This window comes from Trichosurus vulpecula, chromosome 5 (assembly GCF_011100635.1).
Source record: "Trichosurus vulpecula isolate mTriVul1 chromosome 5, mTriVul1.pri, whole genome shotgun sequence".
Classification (NCBI taxonomy): Eukaryota; Metazoa; Chordata; class Mammalia; order Diprotodontia; family Phalangeridae; genus Trichosurus; species Trichosurus vulpecula.
Genome location: NC_050577.1, coordinates 214015380 through 214032377, shown reverse-complemented (window position 1 = coordinate 214032377; position 16998 = coordinate 214015380). Strand labels below are relative to the sequence as shown.

The 16998-nt window shown below is 38.4% G+C and overlaps 1 protein-coding gene across 3 annotated transcripts in view; it reads right to left on the bottom strand.

Annotated features, from left to right (window-relative positions):
- UHRF1BP1L (UHRF1 binding protein 1 like) overlaps window positions 1–16998 on the bottom strand; it is a 76780-nt gene that overhangs the window by 34878 nt on the left and 24904 nt on the right. For all 3 annotated transcript variants that reach the window (XM_036759617.1, XM_036759618.1, XM_036759620.1), the window contains 6 exons: window positions 12151–12313; window positions 10499–10537; window positions 5392–5483; window positions 3284–3473; window positions 2527–2667; window positions 863–1033 (listed from right to left, as the gene is read on the bottom strand). In XM_036759617.1, the coding sequence (XP_036615512.1) occupies window positions 863–1033; window positions 2527–2667; window positions 3284–3473; window positions 5392–5483; window positions 10499–10537; window positions 12151–12313 (796 nt within the window). The remainder of the gene's footprint in view (window positions 1–862; window positions 1034–2526; window positions 2668–3283; window positions 3474–5391; window positions 5484–10498; window positions 10538–12150; window positions 12314–16998) is intronic.

Genomic DNA, 16998 nt, shown 5'->3' with positions numbered 1-16998 from the left:
GGACCCTTCTGGATTCTGTCATCTGCAGCATCTAGTTGGATGCCGGGAAAGAAACAGTATCAAATGACAGGAAGGACAAGAGAGTATTTACAGGAATAAATGTACCTCTGTTAGCTTCAAAGTGTTCATTTAAGAGGATGGCCAGTGGTAGGACCTAAGTATAAATCACAGAACTGCATATTTCAATTCAATTCAAACATTAGGTACTTAATATGTACAGGCCAGCCAAAGTGCTAGGTGATAAGGATATGAACACAGAAACAGCTCTGCTATCAAAGAGCTTAAATTCTACTTCAACAATTACTTAAGAGAGAACCAAAATGGAGGCCAAATTTTCCCTCTTTAAAAGACAAAGCCAAACAGAATAACCACAGAGAAAGCTGCTACAGACTGTTTTGGGAACTTGGGGCTCCCATCAGCTTCCTCTCCTCTGGTGCCCATCCCAATCGTCTTGGGCTGGGTCTTCACTACATACTATGGACACAAAAATCCAATCACTTATGGCTAAGACTTTGGCAATGGGCCTCTCCTGATTTGGTTTGGACCTAACCTAAGACAGCAATGGTTGCCACATAGTGGGTCTGTCCAGTCTAGCTAAGAATAAGAAAAAACTCTGGAAGGCAACAAATGTTGCCTCCTATTGTTCTGTATTTCCTCCATTTGTGCTCATTATAAGGCCCTGAATGAAATAATTAAAGAAAGGTATTGGGTTTTTTTTCCTAAACCAACAGAAATAATGGTTTTTTTTTCTTAACCGAAGACCTAATTTTGAATGTTACTTGTCAATTAACCATTTTGCTTTTCTTTTTTCTTTTTAAACTATTCCGAGAAAGGAAACTCATCTGTGAACCGAGCAGCATACCTGGGTAGGCTCCGAAGCCATGCTCTTCCTCTGCTCTGTCGATTTTTCTATAGCTTCACTAAGAGACTTTGCATACTGTACCATTGCCTTCAACTGGGAATCCGTTAAGACCCACAACAGATCATCCAATATTAGCACCAACTTTGTTGCTATGACATTGCAGTCCTTTAACTGTTGAACAAAATCAATTTATGGAATCAAATCTTGATGTAAGCATTTTGAAATTTTTAATGGCATTCAACGTAGATGTTTTCTCCATAAAAAACTATAGCCCTGTTTCCTCTGACACCTTAGGTATTATCTTTCTAGAATAAAAACTGAAAAAAGGAAGAAAATGACAACTTCTAATATAGTTCTCAGAAATGATTGAGTATCTTCCAAAGTAAAAGACACAAATGGCATTGAACAATTTAGCATTCAGACTGTATAAATGTTAGTGTGTTGTTTAGTCATTTCAGTTGTTTCCAACTCTTTATGACGCCCATTTGGGGGTTTTCTTGGCAAAGACATTGAAGTGGTTCACCATTTTCTTCTCCAGCTCATTTTACAGATGAGGAAACTGAGGCAAGCAGGGTTAAGTGACTCATCCAGGGTCACACAACTAGTAAGTATCTGTGGCCAGATTTGAACTCAGGTCTTCCTGACTCCAGGCCCAGCACTCTATCCACTGATGTTAGTGTACTATGAGCAATATGGTTATATTATGATAGCATCTTATCTAGATACACTTGAATACATCAAGGATTCAAAATTTCTTTGCTTTCAGTACTTCCTCCAGCTACACAGAGGGCAAATGTGCTATGCCTCAGCAGAGGATTTTCATGAACTTCCATGCCTGAAAAAAAAAATAATGCTGAAGTGGCTAACAATGAAGTAATAAGCCTCTCCAAAATTACCTTAGACTGGTCGTCAGACAACAGATAGGATCCGTGACTGGACCCATACTCAAGGCATTGCCAACACAATTGGAACAGTTAGTGTTCATATTTTGTTAAGGATTTAAGAACCCACAGTCACTTCCACGCAATGATGAACCAGAACAGAAATCTACTGGAGGATTATTATGCTCTATGAATATATTTCTATTGCCTCTTGCAATCCAAAAACCACTAACAGAATTCAATCTGAACTTTGAGAGTAAAAAGCTACGTACAAAAGCTACTGACAAAGATGGTAGCACTGCACACGTAGAGAATAACTCATTTTCGATTTTATCACTCAATTATGAACGAGTTAAACGAGAACAATTCCAACATATCTTCTTTAACAAATCAAATCCTAAATCATAATGGGCTATAAACCTGCCACATTCCCCAAGGCATGGGCCTTGGCTACAAAATCAGCTGCTTCCCTAATGCCCTCAACTCTAGATTCCTCTCTAACCACCACTAGTGTAATGGATGCACCATTTTTGCTCAGTGAAATCTGGAAGAAATTTAGACCCTAGTGCAATGCTGAATTAACCTATTTCTCCACCAAACCAGTTAAAAATGTTTGTATTGTGTTCTGCCAGTGCTCCACCAGATCATCAGGGTCTCTTTCTTCCAGCTTCCACAAGCCAGTAGTCCAGTCAGTAGGCTTATTTTTAAGCTCACTGCTATTTAGTGACTAACAATGAGGAGAGAGGGCATAAAAATAGAGCAGTCATAACCTCACAGACTTACTCTTCTTTTAAGTGTGACTCTGATTTTTGATTGGTTAGTTATCAGCCGAACTGGAGCGCTCATGATTTCAAGGTGAGAACTCTGGATAGCGTCTGCTTCTATTCGGATCATCTGCCAAGTAATTTCTTTAAATGTCAAAATCTAAAAAAACACATACACAGTCTTTAAATGTTTGTACAAATGGAATACAGAACGCATAATTAAAGGTGGGAGAAAGAAATTAATACACAATAGCAGAGAAAAAGTTTAACTCCTATTTACTTATATAATAAAGGCTTCTCATTTTAGCAAGACATTTTTTGATATATTAATTTTCCTTTCTATTATCTTTAAGAATTCTTTTTTCTTACAAATTCGGTAAGATTCCATCATATCATATAACTCAGATAGCAACCTAAATTTTAGGTAAACATTCTCTTGTTGAAAGTAGGTACAAACTGCAACCAATCATGATGACCAATATAAATTTAATCAACATATTCAATTTCTTAATTTTTTATATTAAAGAGAAAAAGAGGTTCACTAATCCATTAATCTTTAACAACAACAGAACAATCAAAATGAAAGCATTTAATGCACAATTACCCTTAACAAACTTTATGTGTGATGGAAACAGATACAGCCTAAAAGACAGATGAACAAAGCAAATGACATGTGTGTCAGAAGCACTAGATCTAGAAGAAGAGCTTACTCTAAATTTTCCCTGCTACTCACTTGTGGCCAAAAAGGTCCATTTAAAGAAAATCGTTGGCCTTACCTCTCCACGCTGCACATCCTGAATTCGAGTGCACCGTAAGTCTCCATGTTGCCAGTTTGTATTTACACTATAGATTCTTAGCTGGGAAAGCTCAAATGAAGCATTGAATGCTTTTGCACCAATTCGGATGATAATAGAATTTACAGAAACAGTAATCCCCTCCACTACTTTTTCTGCAAAACCATATTCACTGGAAAAAACAAAACAAAATGTCATCTCAATGCTAAAGAATAGGTTTACTAAAAGGAAAAAAGTCACCTTGAACACCTTCACTTAAGTACAAAAAGAAAAATGATCAGATATATAAGCAAAAAATCTAAAATTGTACATTATAACATCAACACTATTATCTTTGGATGAAATATACAAATTCTAGCTAAGCTATAACAGATATCACTATCTGCATGACAATTATGAGAAGCAGGATTATTGGTAAAGACAAGTAGCTGCTAAGTGGAATGTGGGATTAACTATTTACAGGGAGTGTGAAAATCCTCCTAAAAAGTGCCCCTCATCGTCTTTAATAAATTAGTTTATTATTAATAAAATTAAACATCTACTCTTAAGTGAATTCTTTAGACCACTAGCCTCTTTTTACAAAGTGGTCTGGACTAATACAAAGCACATTCACATTATCCCTCTACTATATGTCAGGATATAAAACATGCTAGTAAGTAGACATTAAGCCTTGGCAGAAATCCTTATTAATGCTACAAAAAATCTGCTAAATCTTACCATACATTGACTAAAATAGGAAGGATGTTATGAAAAGCATTTGGCAACGCAGACACATGGCTCAATTGCCATCAGGTTACAAAATCACCCACTCTAACTACCCCACCATCTGCCTGATCAAATGGCTCAGAAAGGTTTTTCTCACTACTCCTCTCCTAATTCAAGTTCCACAGTGTTTATCCACTGTGTCCACTTTCTCTCCCTCAATTCCAACTTTCGTTAAATCTGAAGATCAACCCCCTCAATCTGATATTATCCAAAGTCAATTCGCAATGCAGACTCATGGGTGAGGAGTATCACTACTAGCTGGCTATGAAAAGGTACAATACTCCTAACAGGTTCAATGACTAGGAGCAGGTCACATTTGTAGCTGCTTGCTACCTCATCTCCCTCTACACCAGGGTAACTTGATTACTGGCCTGCAGTCTAGGTGTAGGCAGGCTATAGATGTGACAAACTGACCTGCAGTCAATAGACTTCAGATTCTCATTCTCAAAGTCCCAATGTGGAAAGTCCCTTGAGGGCCGGGGAAATCCAAAATACCTCCCCCAATTCCTGATAACACAAACATAATTCAACCATAAGGTTGACTGTATTTGTCCTCAAGACCATCTTTGTTTATTGTTCTATACGATATCTAGCACACTATGAACACAATGGAAATATGGGTGATAAATAAAAAACAACACAATCCAGAAATGGGCACAATGAGAATACAAACAATAAATAAAAAATAACAATCCATAAATGTAAAAAACAAATAAATCTAAAGAATTTTAATAACTACAGGTTTACCTCACCTTAAAAAACCTCGACATAAAAATCCAAAGAATATGAGGAATAATTAGGCACTTTTCAGAAAGATTATTCACATTCCTTTACACTCAGCACCTGATTCTTTACCAATGTAACTTGCAAAGAGTTGTAGCAGAAAATAATTCAGTGATCTGACAATCTTTTATTTAAAAAGCAACATGGCAATCGTCTTTTTGTAGGTTATCAGTTTTTCTCTCGAGAGTCACTTGACATTTCACTAATATATCATAAAGCTATGCCAAGTCAACTCCTGGCTATTCCCAAGCTGATAAACCAGTTTATTATCCTGTGGGCCATGTATACTTAGCACCCTGGCCAGAGGACAGAAAGGCAACTAAAACCTGCAAATCAACTCTGACAATTCTAAGGGTCGGCAATTCAACAGGAAAATGTTTAAAGGGAAAGTTGGCAGAAATTTTCTTGTGAAACAAGGGTTGGAGATGACCAGGCTTCAATGTATTAACAGTACTTTGCTCCACTGCTGTAGATAATGAAGAGCTGGCTACACCTAACAATGCAAATAATGGAAATTGGGACCAATTCGCCTAATAACTGACCTCTGTCCTGAAGCAGTTGCAATAGGTGATGGGCCATTAGGGAGCCTGGGTTCTTCACATGTGCTCATTTCCATTATTACTTTATCCAGGGACTAATGAAAACACCAAACACATACAAATTGGCAATATGCATCTCCTAATGAAATATCTGTATTATTATTATCATTATTAAGATTTTACTTTTTGCATGTTCAACTCCTGGGAGAACCACAGTTTAGACAGAAAAGGACCATCCCTAGTGGGTGCTCCAACAAGGGGCTTTAGCACAAACACAAATCAGTAGATACAAAATATCACGGGCAAAATACACAGGAGATAGGGCTCTAGGAGATAAAAAAATGAGCAAAAGAGATAAATGACCAAGTTTGGAAATAAATTCAAAAATGTTTAAGGCATTACTATTTACTCCTTTGTTGCCCCCAGGTGACGGTTAAGATTAAACGGGAGGAAGTGGTTTGAAAGGGGCCCCTCAGAAAGATCCTACTTAGGTCACATCTCTGCCCAGTGCCATCAGCCAATACAGCAGATGTAAAGGGCTAATATTTCCTACTTAAAAACAAAGCAACCTGCTAAAAAGATTGGGATCGGAGGAAGGGAGGGAGGAAGAGCACAGATAATAGCTGTCTCTGGGAATATGAATGACTGTCCAGTACTTTAAGCTAGGCCTCCAGAGAATAACTAAGAACAATGGATGGAATCTGCAAAGACACAGATTTACAGAAAACAAAGAACAACTTCCTAACAATTAGAGGCATGGAAAAGAAGCAGGGCCACCTCAGAACTGTAGGGTGTAGGGCGTTCTCCCTGACTTGAAGTCATCAGGCAAAGCTTAAACTCTTCTTAGAGTCTTCAGGTTGAATGGGGTCAGGGCTTCTTACCCTGGGCTCCATGAACTAGTTTTTTTTTTAATTTATTAAATATTCTGCTATTTATATTTCCACGTAACTGATTTCTCTTGTAATTCTGTGTGTTTTAGTTTTTGTAGGTAAAAAACAAGTCTGAAAAGGGATCCAGAGGATTCAACGCCTGCCAAAGGTGTCCAGGACACAAAAAAGCTTAACAACCTGTGGTCCCTTCCAAGCCTGTGATCCTAGGATTTCAACTCAATGTAACAAACATTTATGAGGCATCTACTATGTGCAAGGTATGTTGCTAAGTGCCAGGGATAAAATGGCAGAGCTCCAGGGTCTCAAGCAGCTTACATTCTACTAGGTGGAAGTGTAGGGAAAGGAAGAAGTATTTATAAAGCACCTACTACATGTGGGCACTGTGCTAAGTGCTTTACAATTATTATCTCATTTTATTTTCACAACAACCCTGATTATTCCCATTTTACAGATGAAAAAATCAGGGCAGAAAGAGTTTAAGTGATTTGCCCAAGGTCACATAGATAGTAAGCATCTGAGGTGCAATTAGAACTCAGGGCCACCTGACTCCAGGTCTAGTGTTGTAATCACTGTGCTACCTGGCTGGAAATAACAAATAATTTGAAAAGAGAGAGAGAGAACATTACTAACTGGGAGTATCAGGGTTGGCTTCACAAAACAGGTGGACTTGTCTGGCATCTTAAGATAAAGACTTGAGGCAGAAGTAAAGAGGAAATCTATTCTGGGCACGAGAGAGACAGTTTGTGCAAATGCCCTGAACTATGCAAGGCTGAGTTTAGGAAACAAGGAATCCAGTTTGACTAGACTGGAGAGGCCATAAAAGGGAAGAACATGAAACATGGCTACAAAGTCAGGATAGAGCCAGATTGTTGAGGGATTGGAAATGGCAGTGGGACTTTAGACCAGGCTTTAAAGGGTGTTCTGCCAGCAGGAGGGAGGCACTGAAAGCTTGGCCAGATCTAGATACTCCTCTTTAATCCCTAACCCTTTTACACCACGGTCTGATGAACCCAAAGTTGCTATTTAAACAAAACCCACCCTTAAAAAAACTTCCTCAACAACTTTTACTTAGAGCCTACTACAGGCATTGTGCTCAATGCGGGGGATACAAGGACAAGGAATGAAATAATCCCTATTTTGAAAGAATTCACAACACTGGAATGGGAGAGACAAGAAGTCTATATAAAAATATATACAGCACAAATATCAAGTGAATAAACACAAAAATACGCAAAGCAGTTCAATCCAAGTTAGTTAGGGAGAGAGAGTGCAATCTAGAATGGCTTCAGGCAGAAATGGTGCCCATGCTGTTAGGCACAAGGAGGGAACAAATTTCAGGCATGAAAGATGGCCAGTGCAAAGGTGTGGCAAAGAGAAATAAAGAAAGCCAGTCCATATGCTGATTCACACAGTATGAGAGGGAGAGTAATGTACCTCGAGACTGGAAAAATGGGCTAGGGACAAGTTGTATAGAGCTGCAAAAGCTAACCAGGAAAGCTGATATGTCCTGCAAGCAATAGGAAGCCACTGGAGTCCACTAAATTGGGACTTAAGAAAAATGACTTTGGCTCCAACAGGGAGGATGGATTGGGTGGGAAGACACCTGAGGCAGGGGGACAATCAGGAGGCTGTCCCAATAATCTAGGCGACAGGTGATGAGTGTCTACTCCAAGGGGGTGGCTACATGAGTCAGGGTCAGATTCGAGCAACTTTGTGAAGGTAGAAATGGCAAGACTTGACAACTGACTGCATATGTGGGATATGGAAAAGTAAGTTTTGAAGAGATAACACTTCAATATGAAAGTCAATGAAATATACCACCTTTAAGACTCTTTAAGATATCAAACAAAAACCTTTCTTTCAGGGGAAGCCTCCATCCTGAGGAAGAGTCTTTCAGCTTTATGTCACTATGGTAAAAAGTAAATATGTTAGGGATTCCAACACTTATTTCATTATTTAGTTTAACCGAATATGTATTAGGTGCCTCTGCAAAAATCACTGTAGCAAGCCCTAAGGATACCCAGATGGAATCAACAAAGACTCTGCTCTTGATGAGCTCATATCCAAAGAGTGGGGTGACAGATGACCACAGACAAGAGAAGAGGAAAGGAAATCTGTACAAAGGAAGGGACATGGCAAAGTGCTACATGTGAGAAATTAGAAGAGGAAGAAACCAAGTTTACCTGTGAGGGAATAGAAGACCACTCTCAGGGAAGGCTTCTAGGAGTGAGTAGCACCACCTTATTTAGGCCTGGAAGGTATGGAGGGACTTCAACGGAAGGAGATGAACACTTAGTCTATTCTAGCTGCCAAGGGCAGGAAGAGAACAGGGATGGAGAATAGTTCCATGTTTCAGCTTGACTGAAATGAACAAGACTTGAATGCCTCCATGTTTTTATGTTTTATTCAGCAGACAAAAGTCACTTTTCAAAGTTTTTTAATAAAGGCCTGGCACAATCAGAGATATATATTAGGAAGATTACTAGGGCAACAGTATGAAGAATGGATTCAGATGGGATAGACTAGAAATGAGAACCCCATTTTGGAAACTACTGAAATAGTCCAAGATTTTAACTAGGATAGTCAGAGTGAACCCAGTACTAAAAATAAATAAGTATGGCTCAAGGGCAGGTCAAGGAAAGAAGCTCAGGATCAGACAGTAAAATTTAAATATTTTGTCGTTGTTATCGTAGCTAAAGCAGGGCTGGGGTGTTTTTTTTTTAAAAGTTTATTATTTATTTTAAGCATTCGTTTTTATTTTGAGTTCCAGATTCTCTCCTTCCTTCCAACCCCTCCTCACTCATTGAGAAGGCAGGCAATATGATATCAAATATACATGTGAAATCATGCAAAACATATTTTTATGTTAGCCATGTCGAAAAAAAAAGCAAGAAAAAATGAAGTGAAAAAATATATACTTCAGTTTGCTCTCAGGGTTATTAACCAGTTCTCTCACTGGAAGTGGACAGCATTTTTCAGCATGGGTCCCTTGGAATTGTCTTGGATCACTGTCATTACAATCAGAGTAGCTAAGTATTTCGCAGTTCATCATTACAATATTGCTTTTACTGTGTGCTCACTTCATGCTGATATCAGTTCATGTGACTCTTCCCAAGTTTTTCTGAAACCACCCCCCTGTTATTTCTTATGGCATAATAGTATTCCATCACAATCATATACATAACTTGTTCAGCCATTTCAGTTGATAGGCATCCCCTCAATTTCCAATTCTTTGCCACCACAAAAAGAGCTGCTATAAATATTTTTGTACAAAAAGGTCCTTTTTCTTTGATCTCTTTGGGATATAGACCTAATAGTGGCATTGCTGGGTCAAAGGGTACAGAGCTTTTTAGCCCTTTGGATGTAGTCCCAAATTGCTTTCCAGAATGGCTGGACTAGTTCAGAAGTACACCAACAGGGCATTGGTGTGCCCATTTTTCCACGTCTTCTACAGCATGTGTCATTTTCTTTTTCTGTCAAGCTAGCCAATGGGACAAGGTTTTAATTTGCATTTCTCTAATCAATAGTTGATTTAGAGCATTTTTTTCATGTGATTATAGACAGCTTTGACTTCTTTTTCTGAAAACTGCCCGCGCATACCCTTTGACCATTTATCAATTGGACAAAAACTCTTTTTTTTTTATAAATTTGATTCAGTTCCCTATATATTTGAGAAATGAGGCCACTATAAGAAACACTTGCTGCAAAAAATTTTCCCCAGTTCCCTGCCTTCCTTCTAATTTTGGCACCACTGGGTTTAGAGATTTAAATAACATTAGGAAAGACTAGAACCTGGGATTCCAGAGGTGAAAGGGACTTCAGAAGAAGTTTTGTACAATCCCCTCATTTTACACATGGAGAAATTAAGCCCAAGAAAGGTTAAAGGACCTTCCCATGTTTGCCCAGTTGGTTCATAGCAGAGTCAGGAAAACTTGTTTTTTTTTTTTTTCTACTTATTTAATTTACATTTCTATAGTACTTTAACACAATCATTCTCATTAGATCTTCCAAACATCCCTTTGAGGGAAGTAAAAATACAGATGATAAAATGAGAGCCAAGTGTTAAATGATTTAAGCCATCATCACAAATCTGGCCTAGAGACAAGCTGGGAGAACAGGTTTTGTGTGTTGTTGTTGATCTGAAATAGGAGCCTAATTTTAATACACTACCTAAATCTACTTATATAAATTCTCATTTCTGAGATGCCTTCAGAACTTACCAAGCATATTGGGTGTGCTTTCAATTTCGTCCAAGGAATCTGAAAAAAGGAAAAAAGTATATATCACTTCAAAGCAAATCCTTAAACCTTTTAAGAAAAATACCACATTAGGGTAAATTCATTTTTATACTTGCAGGAAAAAAAAATTATAGCAGATAGATTTTTTTCTTTATATTACATATTAAAATAACAAAATTAAGGCATTAGTTCATATTTTGAAATTAAAGATACTATTTTAAATTTGTGTAGGGAAAATAATATTGCCACATCCTCTCTGGGATATCATAAGCACTCATTTTTGGTCTTCTATCGCTAAAACCCATCTCTGGATTATAGCAAGAATTAGAATCACACAACTTGCCTGACAGGCCTCATCTCTGAATGCAGACTTTGGAAATGAAACCAAACCCACATGATTATAGTTTATATATGAAAAAGGTGACCTATATGGATACAAGCAAAGCTCGAGGATCCCCTCTACTAAAAGAAGAACTAAAAAAAATGGAAAAACCTTCTCACATAAAAACTACTTATTTTCCAATAAAAGTATAGAAGGCTTCTTTTAAAGTTTTTACTTCAAAGCCCAGAATTTCATCTCATGAGTCGAGAAAGCCAACATTTCACCTCCCTAGACTGTACCTAAATTTGGTCCTTTGGGTTGCAGAGATGGCCGTAAGCATAACATACGACTTATTCTATTTTCTCCCTTGATCTCAACAGGAAGAATCAAAGATTCCCAAAATGGTGACCAACAATTCTCCAAGTAAGAGAGATCTGTAAACTAAAGAGAGGACGAAGGGCAAAAACAAATGACAAAAAAAGGAGGAAAAAGCTACTTTAAAATTTGAGAGAAATCTGAAAATAAACACGTTTCATTGATGAGAATTATATGGACTCAGAACAAAGCTGAAAAGTATCCTGACAGATCATTTAGCTCCACCTCCTCACTTTAGTGGAAAGAAAAGGGAAGGTCAGGGAAGTGATTTGTCTGAGTTCATTCACAAAAGACCTCTCTCCCAATGTCTCAGTGAAGCACAAAGGTAACCGTGAGCTATGGAAACTCAAGCTTTGGTAAGCATTATCAAACTAGAATAGCTCACAATGGGTCAGGCCACAAACTGCATGTCTGTTGTTCTTGGCTGAACCTAAGTAAGCTGGAGAGGTTCCCACCAGAGCAATGGCCACCAAGTGGCCCTGTGGCCACCCCATGGGGATTTTTTTTAAAGCAACAACACACAAAAAAGCCTAAGGTATAAAAAAGTTGTGATGTGGAACTATGAAAAGCAATATGCCCAAAGGGATGATATCACAAGCCTTTTGTGCACTGAAGAAATTTCAATTCTCACATACTTGTATGAAATAAACCCTTCTCATTAGAAACTTTAAACTGTTATCTTTTAATATTACTTATCAATAAGACAAACAAACATCAATTTTTACCATGTACTTAGTTTAACATTAGTTTTCTAGTACATTGATAAAGCACACATACTTTCAAATAGTCATTCAGACCAAGGGATAATTGTTTTCTAACTACCTTCCATACCATATAAAAAACATTTTTCCTTACAAGAAAGCTAAATTAGAAGTCTAATTGAAAGGCAGGAAAAATGAAAGCCCCTCCGCCCCAAGAACCCAAAGAAAATGCTCACCCTAATGGATGCTTTATTACAAAAGACTTTGTTGATAGCAAGCCAGGTTGGCAGATCCAACATATTTTGGAGAACTTCTTCATCTAGCTCTAAGTTTGTCAGCTGACCTTCTCCCTTTAGAGTACTGAGATTTATCTTATCAGGAGACAAATTTTTGGTAAACCTGAAAAAGAAAAGGTATTGATCTGTAAGTTCAACATCAAGCAACTGCATGTGAAAATGGGCTTAGACTGACCATGCCTTCATTACCTGGTAGAAAGGATTTGTCTTTTTTTCTTTCTCAGTAGGGATGGGGTGGGGGTGGGGGTACACAGAGGGAGTTTGAAAGAGAGAAAAAAAGAAATGACTGTTAAGACTACTAATTGAAAAAATATCTGTTTTTTCTTTGTTTGAGACTGGGTCTCCTCATCTTGCCCAGGCTAAAAGGCATTAAGAAGCCTTGTTCCACCAGTGATCAGCAGGATAACTTTGACCTGCTCATTTATGACATGGGGTAGTACACCCCTCCTCAGAAAGGCTTATGATGCTGGTGATAGACTGAATGCTGGCACTTGATTGGCTTTAGGCCACAACAGCTTAGAATTCCCAAATTCAAGGGATTCAGCCTCAATTCAATTAGTATCTGAGATTACAGGCATCACCACCATACCCAGCCAAAATAAAAATTTAAGCAGTTACTCCAAGTCATGGCTGCAAATGTAATGAACATTAATTATTTACAGGGCAGTTCTCTCTGTCTCCACCTCCATCACCATCACTCTTTCTCTTCCCAAAGTTCTGCAGAAACATGTTGTAAGCATCCACTCGGTATGTACACCCAGATTCAGTCTTACTACTGCCTATGACCTAATCTGCCTATCCCTGACATTTACCAGGTCACTACTGAAGTATTGGCTGTGTGCCTTCTCTGTTACCAATCTAGAAAAGAAGGGAAGAAAGAAAAGAAAACGAGGAGAGGGAGAGGAAGGGATGCAGTAAAGGAGGAAGGAAGGAAAAGGGGAAAGAAGGAAGGAAGGAAGGAAGGAAAGAAGGAAAGGAAAGGAAAGGAAAGGAAAGGAAAGGAAAGGAAAGGAAAGGAAAGGAAAGGAAAGGAAAGGAGGGAGGGAGAAAAGGAGGGAGGCAGGCAGGCAGAACTTGGTGTGGCGGCTGCTCCCTGTACCCCAATGGCATACCCCTCTGGGACACAGCCTCATCCTCCTCTAGAACTTACCAAAGATCTCCTGCTTCAAAAACACCAACCCAAATCATCTCAGGTAAACCATACCTGCTCAAGTGTGAAAACACTGAGGGAAGGGAGAGGGCAGGAATCTCTAACTTTCTGACAAAACGTTTCATTGCTTTTCATTTTCAACCCAGCTGCTGAATCTCTCCTAACATGCTTTGAGTTAGCTCTACAAGTATTTATCCCTCCAGTAGGAGTCAGAAGAATCAAAGTAAGAAGTAAGGAGAACCTATCAAATTAGCCAGAGGCTTCAAGAACTCCAGAGGACAAGACCTCCATTGAATACCTAGAGTTTATCTCCTGAGTAATCCAATACCTCGGAAAAAGCAATACAGTATCACAGAGCTCAGACTGGAGTTCAATTCCTCTCTCTGACACTGATCAGCTGCGTGACCCTGATTGTCAATTAACCTCTCAGTGCTCTAAGTAACTGCCTAAGACAAGAGTTCTTAGCCTAGGGTCTGTGACCTTGCTTGTTCGCCTTAAAGTTATGCTATCTGTACTTGAATAGAACTGGTTTCCTTAGAAATCTTATGCATTTAAAACTTGATACTGAGAAGAGGTCCACAGGCTATATCTGACTGGCAAAGGTGCTCCTGACTCCAAAATGCCCTTGCTCTAAGAAGGTTATTTCTACAGAAGGGGAAGGGAATAACATTTATATAGAACCTACTAAGCACTGAAATCTTATCTCATTAGATCCTCACAACAACTCTGGAGAATAAGTGTCATTATTCTCATTTTTCAGTTGTGCCCAGGTCACACAGCTAGTAAATGTCTAAGGCCACATGTGAACTCAGATCTTGACTCCAGGTCCAGTGCTCTACCTACTGGGCCACCAGCTGCCTCTGGGAAGATTATCCGCATTGATGGACAGAGTCTTTTTCATCCAAGAGTTCTCTATTACAACAAAATCACAGGTCCAACCCCTGCCCACCTCTCAGCTTAACATTATCTTACTTACATGTGTAGTATTGGGTTGTTTTTTTTTTTTTGCCAAAACACTTTTCATTCACATTATCTCAAAAATTTACTAACCTCATCCAACATACATGATACATATTTTTTCCCTTTTGGATTATACATTTCTAGCTTCTCCTGACATATTCTGCTCTGTTTAGAGCTCACATGTCCTTTTTCCCAATCAGATTAAATCACTGAGTGTTCCCAGGGCTGAATCTTCTGTGCCCCATTTTCATCCTTTATCTTTGCCACTCCCCATTCATTAGACATCAGACATCCACGTCTTCCATTTAGACGCAGCTTAGACTGTGCCTTTTCCAGGAGGTTTTAACCTTGAGTTCACAAAAGAGACAATGTATGTTTGCCTACATCAAGTACATGCCTGTTTATCCAAGAACAGTAAGCTTCTATTCCTTGAATGGTTTGGGAATGGAGAGTTCTATTAATTGTGTAAATGTCTAAGGTTAAGTAACTCTACAAGTAACGCATGGATTATGAGCTACAAAGAATTGTAATATAAGAGAATACACTCAACACTCATATAAAACCAAATTACATTCAGCTTTTCTTTGATCATTTAGAGATTATCTGAAGATTCTGCAGTGCCACAGTTATATTAGAAACTGAATTACAATGCTAACATCATGTAGGTGGGAAAAGATTAAACTGAATCTGTACAAACCAATGACCACTTTGGAAGCAACTTCTAAAAATAAAATAAACCCCTTGTCCCTTTCTCGTAAAAGTGCAGAATATGCAAAAAAAAAAATACATCATTCAAGTGGAATAATTTCTAGATAAACAGAAATTTAGTCTATTACTTTGTAGACGATATACAGGTCGTTCCAAAAACTCTTAGTGAAGTTTCACCTATTAAAGCTTTTAAATTAAACTTTTAAGCTACTGAAGCTTAAAACAGCACAAAGACTTCTAGAACACTCTGCATTAATAATCTCTATTGTGAAGATTAGAGTGTAAGCCTCACAAGGCCTAAGCATCATTTTTCAGCTTTCTCTTCACCCCAAGCAGCCAGGTAGTTTCTGGCCTCTGTGGACACCATAATCAATAATGACTTAGATGTGATTATTTGAGTCCACTAATAAAATTTAGCCTGGTCTAATCTTTGCTATGTAAATATGAAAGCACATAATTTTAAATTTACTTTTCTTCTTTAGCAAGAATAAGGTCTAGGGAGGAAAATCGCAAAAGCTAATACCCAAACTTTTTTTTTACCTAGAAATTTTGGGACAATTTTAATTTCAATGCTTTATTTCAACCAACAAATATTCACAGGAACCTACCATGTGCAAAGCACTGTACTAGGTGTTAGAAATAAAAGGTAAAATGAAAATCTGTTCCTGCTCTCAAGGAAGGGATACAAAATATGAATACAAAAATATTAATATACAATTTTTAAAGGAGGAAGAGAACTAGTACTTAGGGCAATCAGGAAGGGCTTTGGGTAGGAAGTGGCATATAGTTGAACTTTGAAAGAAGGGAGGGCTTAGAAGAGGCTGAGGTGTTGACAGAGTATATTCAATGAACTGGGGGAGGGGAGGAGGGTTTCACCTGTAAAAAGACACAGAGAAAGGAAATGGAATCTCAATTTGGGGGAACAGCAAGCAGACCTACTTGGCAGGAATGTACCATGTACAAAAAGGAATAATGTGAAATAAGCCTCAAAAGAATGATAGACTGAAACCACCCTGTTGGGAGAGTCAATTCCCCACTAAGGTATTTTATGCTAAAGGTAAATAAAGATACCGAAGTTCTTAAACAAGGGGATACATGGTCAGAATTGTGCTCTAGGAAAATTTCGGTAGCCAGGCAGTAAAATGGAAAACTGTGAGACAAAGTCAGGAGTCCAATTAGGAGACTACTCAACAGTCTACATGAGAGATAATCAGGGTCTGACCTAGGTTAATGGCCATGTGAATGGAAATAATGAAACAGATTCAAAAGATATTATGGAGGTAGAATTTTGAAGACTTGGCAACAGATCTGATGTGTGGATGAAGGAAAGGAAGGAGTCAAGAATGACTCTCAAGAATCAATAGGATTGTGGCATCCTTATTAGAAACTGGGGAAAAGAGGGATGGATTTGAACATTTAAGATTTTGGACATGTTGAGTTTGAACTGCCTATGGAATATCCAGTTGGCAGCTGGTGAAGAAACTGAGAAGACGGATTACTGGGAAGTACACAGATCCAGGAGTTAGCTGCATAAAGACAATAACTGAACTCCTAAGACCTAATGAGATCATTAAAAGAAGCTGTAGGGAGAAAATGGAGAAGGATCCAGTACAGAGTTTTGGTGGACACCTATGGTTAGAGGGCTGGTTGTTAAGAAGATCAAACAAAGCTGTCTGTGGAGTGGGGAAACAGGAAGAGAACAAGGACAAAGCAAAGTCATGAAAACCAAGAGACAAACCAGAAAATAGAGGTTCAACAGAGAAATCAGGAGAAAAAAAGGATCTAGAGGAAGATAGTCAACGGTGTCAAATACCATGGAGGGTTCAAGAGGGATCAGGACAGAGAAAAATAATTCAAAGATTACCCCTAACCTTGGAATAAGTGGAGTCAGTTGAGAGTTAAGATCAGAAAACAAACCGGAGGGGGTTGAGGAATGAGTAGGAAGAGAGTATGTGCAGGCAAGAAGAGCC